This window comes from Bos javanicus, chromosome 3, assembly GCF_032452875.1.
Source record: "Bos javanicus breed banteng chromosome 3, ARS-OSU_banteng_1.0, whole genome shotgun sequence".
NCBI lineage: Eukaryota > Metazoa > Chordata > Mammalia > Artiodactyla > Bovidae > Bos > Bos javanicus.
Genome location: NC_083870.1, coordinates 32,592,275 through 32,604,502, shown reverse-complemented (window position 1 = coordinate 32,604,502; position 12,228 = coordinate 32,592,275). Strand labels below are relative to the sequence as shown.

Below are 12,228 nucleotides of genomic sequence, written 5' to 3'. Positions count from 1 at the left end.
CTTCCAGGTTCTTCACTATCTCCTGAAGCTTGCTCAACTCATGTTCACTGAGTTGGTGATGCCATACAACCATCCTATCCTCTGTCACCCCCTTCTCCTGCCCTCAACCTTTCCCAGCATCAGGGTCTTTTCCAATCAGTCGGCTCTTTGCATCAGCTGGCCGAAGTATGAGAGCTTCAGCTTCAGCATCAGTCTTTCCAATGAACACTCAGATTTGATTTCCTTTAGGACTAACTGGTTTGATCTCCTTGCTGTCCAAAAGACTCTGAAGAGTCTTCTCCAGCACCACAGTGTGAAAGCATCAATTCTTTGGCACTCAGCCTTCTTTATGGTCCAACTCTCACATCCGTACATAACTACTGGAAAAATCATAGCTTTGACTATACCGACCTTTGTTGGCAAGGTGATGTCTCTGATTTTTAATACTCTAAGTTTGTCATAGCTTTTCTTCCAAGGAGCAAGCATCTTTTAATTTCATGGCTACAGTCACCATCCACAGTGATTTTGGAGCCCAAGAAAATGAAGTCTTATATTGTTTCCATTTTTTCCCCATCTATTTGCCATGAAGTGATGGGACCAGATGCCATGACGTTAGTTTTCTGAATGTTAAGTTTGAAGCCAGCTTTTTCACTGTCCTCTTTTACCCTCATCAAGAGGCTCTTTAGTTCCTCTTGGCTTTCTGCCATTAGGCTAGTCTTATCTGCATATCTGAGGTTATTGGGCAAATGGTTTACCAGTTTGCAAAGGACCACTGAGAAATTTAAGTGCACCGAGGTAAGGAAGACTACTGTTGCCTATGTATTATCACACTGGAAAGCTGGAAGCACTGCCAACCAAGCAAAGGAATTTAAATGCTTAATAATTTAAGAACCTTTCAAGATTCTTGAAAATATGCAGGAATAACCTTCACATAGCAATAACAGAAACACTGAACAAAATATTCTTGCATTTCTCACCTATCTTATCTCTGCTTTCCTTGAAGATCCCTGAATCAGAACTGCATCTACAAGTTTTAAATTCCACAATATTTAAATGCCACAGGTAAAAAAGATTAATTCTTTATGCTGTTTCCTCTAAGGGGTGACTGCTTAGGGACAATAAAAAAGTAAATTCTGGATATTCCAAGTGAAGAAAGAAAGCCACAGGTACACAGAATCATGCCCAAAGCAAAGCATAATAGTAAATGGTTATTTTTCTAAACTCTAGTTTGGCCTTCTAACAAACATACTATTCTCATAATGATTAAAAATTAAATAGTCTAGAAAATTAAGTAACACTTTTACAAGTCGGATCAAACATTACAGGGAGAGAAGTCGAGGGAGAATCTGATGGTGCATGGCAAATTAGAGCTGTATTTAGTATTGGTTTATAAATTTAAATTTGGGAGAACCGGAAAAATGTGGAGTTTTACAAATGTATCCTAATGTAAGCACAGTTGTGAAGATATAAAGGACTAGATATTTACCTTTCTATACTGGACTTCCCTGGTGGCTCAGACGGTAAAGAATCTGCCTGCAATGCAGGAGACCCGGGTTCGATTCTTGGGTGGGGGAGATACCCTGGAGAAGGGAATGGCTACCCGTACTCCTGCCTGAAGAAGTCTATAGACAAAGGAGCCTGGCGGGCCCCGGTCCAGGAGTCCCAAAGAGTGGGGAACGACTGAGCGACTAACATACACACATACACACATACACACCACACACAACACACACACACACACTACTCTGCTCACCCCAGGGAAGACTTGAGCTTCGGGTAAACACAAAGTGAAAGTGAAAGTGAAGTCGCTCAGTCGTGTCCGACTCTTTGTGACTCCATGGACTGTAGCCCCGCAAGCTCCTCGGTCCATGGGATTTTCCAGGCATGAATACTGGAGTGGGTTGCTGTTTCCTTAGCTGCTGCTGCTGCTGCTAAGTAGCAAGTCACCACAAAAACCTTCCTCCCCTACCTACCCCACCCCTCCAGGAATCCAAGCCCGGGAGTGACAAAGAGAAGGTATACTCAACCACAGTTTTTTGTGGGACTGGGGCAAAGGTTCTCGATAACCGCTTAAAATAAATAAAACCAAGGAATTATTTACACCCACCGCTGCCTTCTTCCGGAGGCGCAAAGAACTGGGACGAAGAACTCGATTAACCCGTGCCTGGGGCAGAGAAAAGACGTGGGAGGCGGAGGCTTGGCAGGGCTTGGGGCAAGCTAGGCGTGGAAGGGTGCGGGGGAGGGGGAAAGACCAAGAACTCACACTGAAAGGTGAGGCACGCAGACCTGAACCCAGCCTGCACCCACTCAAGACCCCTCCTCCCCAATCGGATCCCCAGCAGTCCGTCCGCGCTCCGGCTGCCACCTGGTCCCTCTCCCACAAGTCGCACAGCGTGGTCCCTGGAAGCTGGACGCCTCGCACGCCCGCCACGGGGTTGTGGGGCTCCTGGCAGCATCCCCGTCTCTGACCTGCCCGATTCCATTCTCTAATACATCCCTCCTTAATTGGGGCTGGAGCCGGCCCTCATCCCCTATTTGCCTACCTCGCTCAGACGACCCTGCCAGTACGGACCGCCGGGTCCGGAGGCGGCCGGCTGAACGGAGATGGGGCAGGGCCCCGAAGCGCGCTCCCGAGCAGCCAAGCCGGTCCCGGGGCGCGCTCACCGCTGAGAGGTGCGCGCTCGCGCCGCCGCCTGCTCCGACACTGTATCCCTTTACGGCAATCGCGAAAGTGTCGTGAACGTGCTGCCTCGGATCAGAGTCACCCAGTCGGCTGGAGTCGCAGGTTTTAATTCTAGCTGTGTGCTTTTGCGGGCCGTGGTAAGGATGCGAGGCTCGGTCCTGGGGAAACGGCCAGAATATAAAGAATGAGTCGGGGGCCACGATTCTCAAAAGGGGCGGAGAGAGGGCTGCAAGTTCTGGGGTGGGGCATTGGAATATATCTCTGTATGGACTCGCGCGAGGCGAACGCAGTTTCTTCCTCTCGCAGGGTAGCCTCGCGCGCGGGCTTGTGGGGAGTGCGAGGGGCTACTGCTCCTCTGACCCCGGATGAAGAGATTGAGGTGGCGCATTGCCAGCGCGAGAGCTCGGGGGCTACTGTGCTGGGTCTAAGGCTGGAGAAAACCTCGGCGGCCCGGGCTGGGCGGGCCGAGGGCTAGGGGCGCTGCCTGCGCGGAACCGACCTTGCCTGTCAGGTCCACACCCTCCTGCTCAGGTGTTGCTAAGTCCACAAACCGTGTTGAATCCTGTGCCGATTTTGCCTTCCGTTTGGAATACGGTGCTGGTGATTCGTGGCTGGGGCCACAATTCTTGGTCAGCAACTTTTCTAGAAATCTCAGAGTCGGTATTGACGATCTCTAAGGTTGCCACCTAGGGTTTATTTCAGAAGTATTCTTGGAAGGACGGAAGGGTTTGCTAGTCTTTGCCGGTGTCCCTAGAACACTAGATGAATGGGATATTTAAATGTTGCTGTGTTTAACTTGTTTTTACTCCAGTTCGGTGATTGGCGTTTTTGTGTCATTTATGACATTTTGCATCATTGGTATTAATATATATATGTGATTTTGCTTTAAGTCTCTTAGTTCATTGATGAGTCTGTGTTAACGGTAATAGGCAAGTTCATAATTATCTTTAAACAAACGTTAGTGTCGTGTGTGTGAACAAGGAATAAAGATTCTGTTTCTACTCTCGGACTATTGGGCGTGTGTTCAGTGGAGGTATTGAATTGAGAGCATTTAGACCATAAGAACTCAAGAACCATTGGCTTTCATGTAAAATTCCAGATATTGAAGTTCTAAAGGCATTTTGCTACATATTCATTTTGTGCTGAGCAAAAACTATTTGGAAGCCCCTTGTGCAACTTGTCTTTACAACCCTTGCATTTGGAAAAAAGCCAGATAAAGCTGCCTCTTGTATTAACCTGTTCTGACAGAGGTACCTTCATTTGTTGTCCAGCTGTTAGATTATTACTGAATATTTACAATTATGGTTTCATAAATGGGTTCTTCTTCCTCTCCCATACCCAATCTCTTAAAATTTACATTATAAACAGTATTATATGTTTGATATTTAAATATAAACTTGTTTTACAACCCCCGTTAGATATTACTGCATAGTGTGTTTTCTAGGCAGCAGTAGACTTGTTTAGGCTAAAAGTACCGGTGACATTCTTTTTGAGGGTCATGCTATGCTGTCTCTTTTAAGGGAATAGGAAAATAATCCACCAAATGTTAAGCTTTGGCTTTTTTTGCTTGTTTGTTTGTTTCTGGAAGAAGTTGTTTCCTTTTCTTTTAAGGAATGCAAGATTTCACTTCAGCAAAGCAGTAGATCTGAATTGTGTTACACAGTACTGTTTTAGCTTCCAAGTCTTCTGAAAAGGCTTTTGTTTTTGGTAACTTGTTCTGTGTATCACTTGTTAAATAATGCTGAATGTAATCCTGTGATCCGTTTTTTTAAGCTTGATTTTTTATAGTTTGCTCTGCCTCCCAAATATTGTTCACCATTAGTATTTTCCTTTAGTCGTACCATAGAAGTGGAAAGAGCTGTGTAGTCACCAATTCCTGTGAAAGGGTTGTAAACATACTGCTGAATCAGTGCAGCTCAAAACTTGGCACCCTTAGACATAGGGGGGATGGGGATTCTGGAATTTCACACTACAGGTTGGATATTGTGTGAGCTTACCTTATTCTCTGCTGAGCGGTTGGAGATTCCTTTTTTAGTGTGACACTTGTCAGATTTTCACCAGTGCTGAACACTGGAATATTGTAGGCAGCATGTTATTGTCTTTAGCGGCTGTAAGCACAGATGTTTTGCATCACAGACTTAAGGTCTACAAATTGTATATAATTTTAGTAAAGATACTCATTAAATGTCTATGATTTTATTTTTGTACCTTCATCCTTCATTGGACCTTTTACATAAATACATGTATGTGCAAAGAAGAATTTTGTTAGACCATATGTGCACCCTTCCCTGAACTCCCATAGCAGTTTGTTCACAGTATGTTATAGCTTAGCTATTTACAAGGCTCCCCACCACCACTTTGAGCTTGAGGGCATGGATGGCATATTTCAATCTTTCTGTTTCCTCAAAGATCTCGAACAATCCAGTGCTATTAAATAACTAGATGAATCACATTTGTTCATTGTCCCACAAATAAGTACTGATCACCCACCTAGTGTTAGGTATGGTATAAGATTTTGGGAAAAGAATGTTAAGACATGCATGGCTCCTGCACTCCTGTGTCTTACATATCAGTGTGGGGAAAAGACCCCAGAAAACCAACAATTAACCAAAAAAACTTCAAAATGTGGTAAGTGCTATGAAAGAAGTATCACGTTCAAGCCAAATTATAGCAGAGGAGGGAAATATGCTGGTTACAAGTGGAGAGGTTACATGGGACAGTGATCAGTATTATTGTAATCTGAATTCCAGGTAATGAGGATTTTAAAACATTTAAAATGTTCACTTTTATTGTTATAATTTGTTAAAACACTTCCTCAGTTAATAAATTGGCTGTGCTGCAAAATTATAGATTTCTTTATAGGTTAATTGATGGCTTTCTATAAGATCAGAATAAAATATTAACTCCTTGCCACAGTCTATAAACCTCTGCGTTGTTGGGCTTTTCATACTCTCCTTAATCTCACTCTTTCGTATGGTTTACTACTGTCCAGCCATAGTGATCCCACAGATATGAATAAGAAAAATAAGCTGGATTTTGCCTCAGGGTCTGTTTTCCTTTCTTGGACTATTCTTCCTTTTGCTCTTGGAATGGCTGTCTCCTTTTCCTCTGAATTTAGTATGTGAAGTGAAAGTGAAGTTGTTCAGTCATGTCCTGCTCTTTGCGACCCCATGGGCTGTAGCCTACCAGGCTCCTTTGTTCATGGGATTTTCCAGGCAAGAGTACTGGAGTGGGCTGCCATTTCCTTCTCCAGGGAATCTTCCCAGCACAGGGGTCCTACCTGGGCCTCCTGCATTGCAGACAGACACTTTACTATCTGAGCCACCAGGTATAAATGCTTCTTTTTCATGGTCTTCAACCACCTTGTCTACAATGTTCGTCTTCAACTATTTTCTGACTTTACATCTTGTTTTCTTCATACTGCCCATCACAGTGTGTAAGTGTGTAATGTCATTTGCTTATTTACCTTCTTTGACTCATCTTTCCATTGGACTTGGGAACTGGGATCATGTCTATCTTGTTTACTGCACTCAGATATTGGCTGAATGCATTTGAAACTTGGAATCCATTTTCTCATAAAAACTTGTCACTGATGGCTGGGTTTCTAAGCTACCCAGCACTAGTTTTAATTTCTTACATTAATTTTTTTAGTTTTCACGTGCTGAAATTCAGAAACTCCTCTGTTTTTCCTGAGATGGTTTTCCTGGCAGTTGCCTCCTGGTCTCAGGTGTGATGGGAGGAAGGAAGAGAAGAGATGGATCTGTGGCAGTGTCAGCAACCTCTGACAAAGGGCAACATGTATCTGAATTTTTATTTGCAATCTTGTTGCTAGTAAGCGTCACAGAGATAGTGTTGCCAAATTGAAATATCCTTTTTACATGTATGTATTATATAATAACTAGGTCTAGGAAGGTTGGTCAAGATGTAGATTTTTCTTGAACAGAAACAGAAGGACAAAAATCTAGGTCAGAAGGGGAAAACACTTAAAATGAAAAGTATCCAGTTTATTATATAGTCCTGCCAAATGCTCAAACTTAAAACCATTAGGATCAGAAACTTGTAGCTGTTTATTGCCAAAAACAGGCCAGCATCCTCAATATGTCACTTTTTTTTTTTTTAACTATGGGAGAATGGGTCACTATAATAATAAAATATAAATTGAGTTGGCCAAACTTTTTATTCCCATTTAAGTGGAAATCTGTAAGACCTGATTGATTATAGCTCGCCAAGTATGAAAATACATTATTCAGTTTGACTTCTGAAAATTTGACCACTTGATAGTATGGTATTTTGGTGGTCATCGGTCTGTTATTTCATCATCTAAAATGATTTTGCAACCAGATGTTTGACATTATATAGATATTACTTTAAAACAGTTTAAATCAGTTTCTTTATGATGCAATTGAGTGTGTGAAAGAATTCTTAGAAATAGTAGAAAATTAACTTTGGTTTGTCTTGGCTTGAAATTATTTTATTATTTTTATTTCAGAGCACTTGAGTTAGTTAAACTGGGCTTCTTTCGTGATTTCTGAAAGTGTAAGTCAGTTAATAACTACAGTAACTGTTCTCTAAACCAATTATTGAGATACAGGATTAACTGAGGTTTGGGATGCCACTTTAGATCATTAGTGACATTGGAATTTATTTATGGGAATAGAGAGAAGTGGTGGGCATATTTTGATACTAAGTTCATTGCTGAGTTGTCCTAGACTCTGTATCACATTCTATATTCCCATAGTGCAGCATTTCTGGGAATTTCGTACTGTGTTCTGGATAGCTTTCTGCCAGATCAAAGTACACCTGTATTGGTCAAATGCCACTACCCTTTTAGTTCTGTTAAGATTTTTTTTTCTTTTTTAATCCTTTAATGGTTTCTCTTCCTGCTTACTAACCATGAGTTTCCTTTTCTCTTCATACTTAATCCTTTTAAGAAATTTTCTGCTTTCCAATCTTCAACTAGACGTTAGCTTCCAAGTTAAAAAATTGAAATTTTGATATCTCACCCAAACTCCAGTCATTTGATTTTTGTCTAAAACATCTGTACATAAAAGTTGCATGTATGTCTTTCCTACTTTCATTCTGAGATCCCCTCTCATCTCATACCTCCCCAAAGCCAAAATAACTGATTTTCCTTCTAAACTCTCCTAAGTATTTCCTCTTGATTCCTCCTCGTAAGTAGAAATTACTTACAGATTTGACTGTCTTCATATTTCCATTTTTACCACCCTACTGTAGGCCCTCACCACTTCAAACCTTTGGTGTCACCATACTAATTTTTATATGTTATCAGCTTGTCATTGTTTTCTTACATTGGTTATTAACTTATGTAATTATGTTATTTCTGATCCTTTCTAAGTCAGGTACAAGTACTTAATAGGTTTAAATTTAAGGTTTATAAAAAACCTTATGAGGGACAGGGAGGCCTGGCTTGCTGCAGTGCATGAGGTCGCGCAGAGTCGGACATGATTGTGTGACTGAACAACAACAACATCAACAGTCATCACTCGATGCACTTATAATTGTTTTTTACTACCTCAGTTTATCAGTTCACTCTGCTAACACATAAATACTGTCCTCTTAAAGTTAATTTTTTTCATTGTTGTTTATTCCCTCATGGAATATTATCCATATCCCTTTCCACTAAAAAGGTCTGTCTTTTAATTTAAACAGAAACCCGGTTTATATGAACCTCATTTAACAGCTGTGTGAACTTGGACAAGTTAATTAGCCTCTCTGTGCCGTAGTTTAACTTTCTGTAAAACCTGGAGTAATTAATAGTATTGCCTGAAAAATCCCATGGACCGAGGAACCTGGTAGGCTGAAGTCCATAGGGTTGCGAAGAGTCAGACACGACTGAGTGACTTCACTTTCACTTTTCACTTTCATGCATTGGAGAAGGAAATGGCAACCCACTCCAGTGTTCTTGCCTGGAGAATCCCAGGGACGGCAGAGCCTGGTGGGCTGTCGTCTGTGGGGTCGCACAGAGTCGGACACAACTGAAGCGACTTAGCAGCAGCAGCAGCAAGTGCTCAATAAGTATTAGCTATTCACATTAAATAAAAATCTAGTTTAAGACCCATTCTATTTAAGTCATTTCTCCAATATTAAGACTGGTTTACTAGTTGTCTTTGAGTGTGTCTTGGACCTCAGTTTCTGCATATGTGAAATGATCAGGTCATTATTAGGTTTTTTCCAATTTATACTATGATAGCAGTGTGAAATTGAAAAAAAAAAATCATGAGCTTTGAAGTCTGGTAAGCTATAAGGTAACAGGAAGCATATTATTATTAAAATTCTTAATATTTTTCACATAAAGATGAGGTTATATGACTTCTTTTAGCTTTACACCAGTAAGAATTAGAACTAAAAGCAGATCCCTGTTTTTCTGATCCCTGTTTAATGTGTATTATTTTTTTGCCAGTTTGATTTTTTTTAATTTACTGACATTGATATAAATAGTGGCTGACAAATATATCTTTTTTTTCCTACCCCCAGGGAAAGACCATCCACCAAAAGCTATAAAACAAGATAAAGTATTCTCCTCAAATAAAAGAAAGCCAAGATCCATGAGTGGGCATCGGTCGACAAGGAAACGATGTGGAGATTCTCACCCGGAGTCCCCTTTGGGCTTCGGGCATATGAGTACTCCCGGGTGTGTATTAAATAAGTTGTTCCAGTTACCTACACCACCACTGTCAAGACACCAACTTAAGCGTCTAGAAGAACACAGGTATCAGAGTGCCGGACGGTCCTTGCTTGAGCCTTTGATGCAAGGGTATTGGGAATGGCTCGTTGGAAGAGTTCCCTCCTGGATCGCTCCAAATCTCATCACGATCATTGGATTGTCAATAAACATCTGTACAACTGTTTTATTAGTCTTCTACTGCCCTACAGCTACAGAGCAGGTAAGAGGAATTTCTTTTATAATAGATATAAACATTTATTGCATGCCAGAAACACTGTAATTGGGATTTTTAGGTCATTTTAGCTAAAGGTAAGATAATGTGACAGCTATTTGTCAGCTGTTTTAAAGTATCCTGTCGTATATACTATTAATAACTCTCATTACTACAACCTACTTTACATACACTATGCTTATGAGAGACCAGAAGCAAAGTGTGGACTCTGATGCCAGTAGATAAATTAATGTTAGTTGAGATTAACATGTGAAGTATTCCTTTAAAATCAGTAAATCTCAATGCTTTACAAAAAGAATTTTATCCCCCTTTATTATGGCTAATAAAGTCTTAGCAAGGTTTAAAATGATCAGAGAGGAAAGTCTCTGGTAGGAAGATGGCACAGCTATAAATTAGTCATTGAAAGTGTTCTCTTGATTTCCAGTGAGAGTTGTTGAATATCCCTTTTCGCTTCCTGTAAACATATCTGATAACCCTAGGTGTATCTCTGTCGTTCTGTTATTTTAACACAGCAAAAGAAAATAGAAGAAAGAAACGGTGTAATGTATTTCCTGCTCTGTATCTTGCTGTGGCTGCTGTTAAAAAAAGGAAACATGGTACTGCTGGGCATTCTCAAATACAAATGTCTTTGCTGCTCTTTCACTTTTACCTTCCCTCTACTCACTGCTTAAAACCAAAACTGAAACTCAGTGGGTAAATTGAAGTTATTTGGCTTCAAAATGTCCTTATCAAAAAGTTAACCAAGGTAGGTAGGTAGATGAAAGAGAATCAAAACATTTACTGTGCCAGAATGATCAGTACAGATAAGCCAAGAAGATAGAAGGTGATCCTCAAGTAAAGCTGTTGAAAGTGACTGTGTAAATCATAATGGCTACAATGCTCCTTGTCTTGTTTTAAATTTGAAGTAATTTTTTTCAATGTAGTCTTTTTCAGTTGATTTTTTTTTTTTTTGAGGTAAAATTATCACCATTTAATCCTTTATCCCTTTTTGTTTTCATTAATTCATTTGTTTCCACATATAGGTCTTAATGTAAACAGTTATTGAGGGTCACAGTTATTGAGGGTCACAGTTACATATAAAACATATTTTTGTTTTTTGTCTTTTTCCAGATACTTATTTTCCCCTCACCCTTGATTATCTTTAGTTCCTCTTTTACTATACAGATACAATTCATACAGATTATATGGATATATTTCTGGTTTCTCCTCATTTTCTTAACTATCTTGCTTTACATCAATCTGGAAACAAAAAATAAACACCAATACAATTGTTTAAATATGTCTTGGGATTCTTTATCATATTTCCTTGGAGCTGTTTTTCCTGTGGATCACTTGAGGCTCTGACATCTCCTTCCAGAGGAATCTGGTCCAGATCTCACACATCCTTAGAGATACAACAGGGAAGTGGGTTGGTTCCAGATGAAACCTTCTAAGTCCTAAACTAGTTCCAGGAGAAAGATTAGGGAATGAGAGCAAGTTCAAGATTAGCTTGGCCACTAATAGTCATTTTTTGAACACCTAGACTGTACCAGGCACCATGTTCCCTGTAATACTTTTCCTCAGTCTCTTTTCTTAAGTGATTTGGAATTATTAGAGTAACCCTGGCATTAGTTAAATCTTTGGGAAACTTCCAGAATAGGAACTACGCTAATTTCAGAATGCTACTTTGAGAAATCAAGGTAGATTATGACTATAATAGTTTCCTGACTTATACATTCAGTGTATCAGACTCTTAACCCAGCTGAGACCGTACTTGCTCCTGAATGAGAAGGCTTTCTTCTTAAAACACCTCTGCGAGTTGTGAAATAATGGAAACAAAGAAGAAATAGATAAATATTAAACTGTTCTATGTATTCACAAGAAAAAAGAAAAGTCCAAAGATAAGAAGGCTTTGCTTCTCTCTCTTATATATGTAATTACCATCTTGGTGTTTTCTAGATGGTTGTTATTTAGTCACTAAGTTGAATCCAATTCTGTTCCAGGGTAACAGATTTCCCCATTAAAATCCTAAATCGCCCCCTCCCCCAAGAAGTTCCTTGTTTTTCTAGTCCCCTAAAGCAGTAGTGTTCAATAGAATTTTCTGTGATGATGATAGTGTTCTGTGTCTGTGTGATCTGATATGGAGGCCATAAATACTTACGGCTATTGAATATTTGAAATGTACCTAGCAGCTGAGGAACTGAATCTTTGGTTTATTTTAATGAATTTAAACTAAAATAGTCACAGATGGCTGGCTAATGGCCATTGTATAAAACAGTGCAGCTCTAGAGAATTACTGGATTCCTCTAGGAGTAAGAAGCAGTAAACCCAAGTTTAGAAGGGAGAGTTCTTAGTCACATAAGAGTAATCACTTAGTGGACTTCCCTGGTGGCTCAGTGGATAAGAATCCACCTGCCCATGCAGGGGACATGGGTTTGATCCCTGGTCCGGGAAGATTCCACATGCCTTGGAGCAACTAAGCCCGTGCGCCACAACTGCTGAGGCCACTCTCTAGAGCCCACAGGCTGCACCCACTGAGCCTACATGCTGCAGCTACTGCCGCGTGCACACTAGAGCCAGTAAGCCACAGCTCCTCAGTGCACATGCTACAGCTCCTGAAGCCTGTGCGCCTAGTGCCTGTGCTCCGAAATAGAGGACACTGCAATGAGA

General features: G+C 40.6%; 2 protein-coding genes across 6 annotated transcripts in view; one reads left to right on the top strand and one right to left on the bottom strand.

The window, feature by feature from the left end:
• Positions 1-2,674, bottom strand: part of DRAM2 (DNA damage regulated autophagy modulator 2) — a 29,783-nt gene extending 27,109 nt beyond the window's left edge. Inside the window, exons 1-2 of one of the 4 annotated variants that reach the window (XM_061410851.1) lie at positions 2,523-2,631; positions 2,087-2,143 (exon numbers count right to left, since the gene is read on the bottom strand). The gene's annotated coding sequence lies outside the window, so the exon portion shown is untranslated. Of the gene's footprint in view, positions 1-956; positions 2,047-2,086; positions 2,144-2,522 lie in introns of those variants that run through there. The other 3 variants (XM_061410849.1, XM_061410853.1, XM_061410852.1) reach the window with 3 other exon arrangements.
• Positions 2,675-2,698: 24 nt separating this feature from the next.
• CEPT1 (choline/ethanolamine phosphotransferase 1) overlaps positions 2,699-12,228 on the top strand; it is a 36,466-nt gene continuing 26,936 nt past the window's right edge. Inside the window, exons 1-2 of one of the 2 annotated variants that reach the window (XM_061410848.1) lie at positions 2,699-2,799; positions 9,158-9,567. In XM_061410848.1, coding sequence (XP_061266832.1) covers positions 9,229-9,567 — 339 coding nt within the window. In that variant the 5' untranslated portion in view covers positions 2,699-2,799; positions 9,158-9,228. The remainder of the gene's footprint in view (positions 2,800-9,157; positions 9,568-12,228) is intronic. The other variant, XM_061410847.1, reaches the window with a different exon arrangement.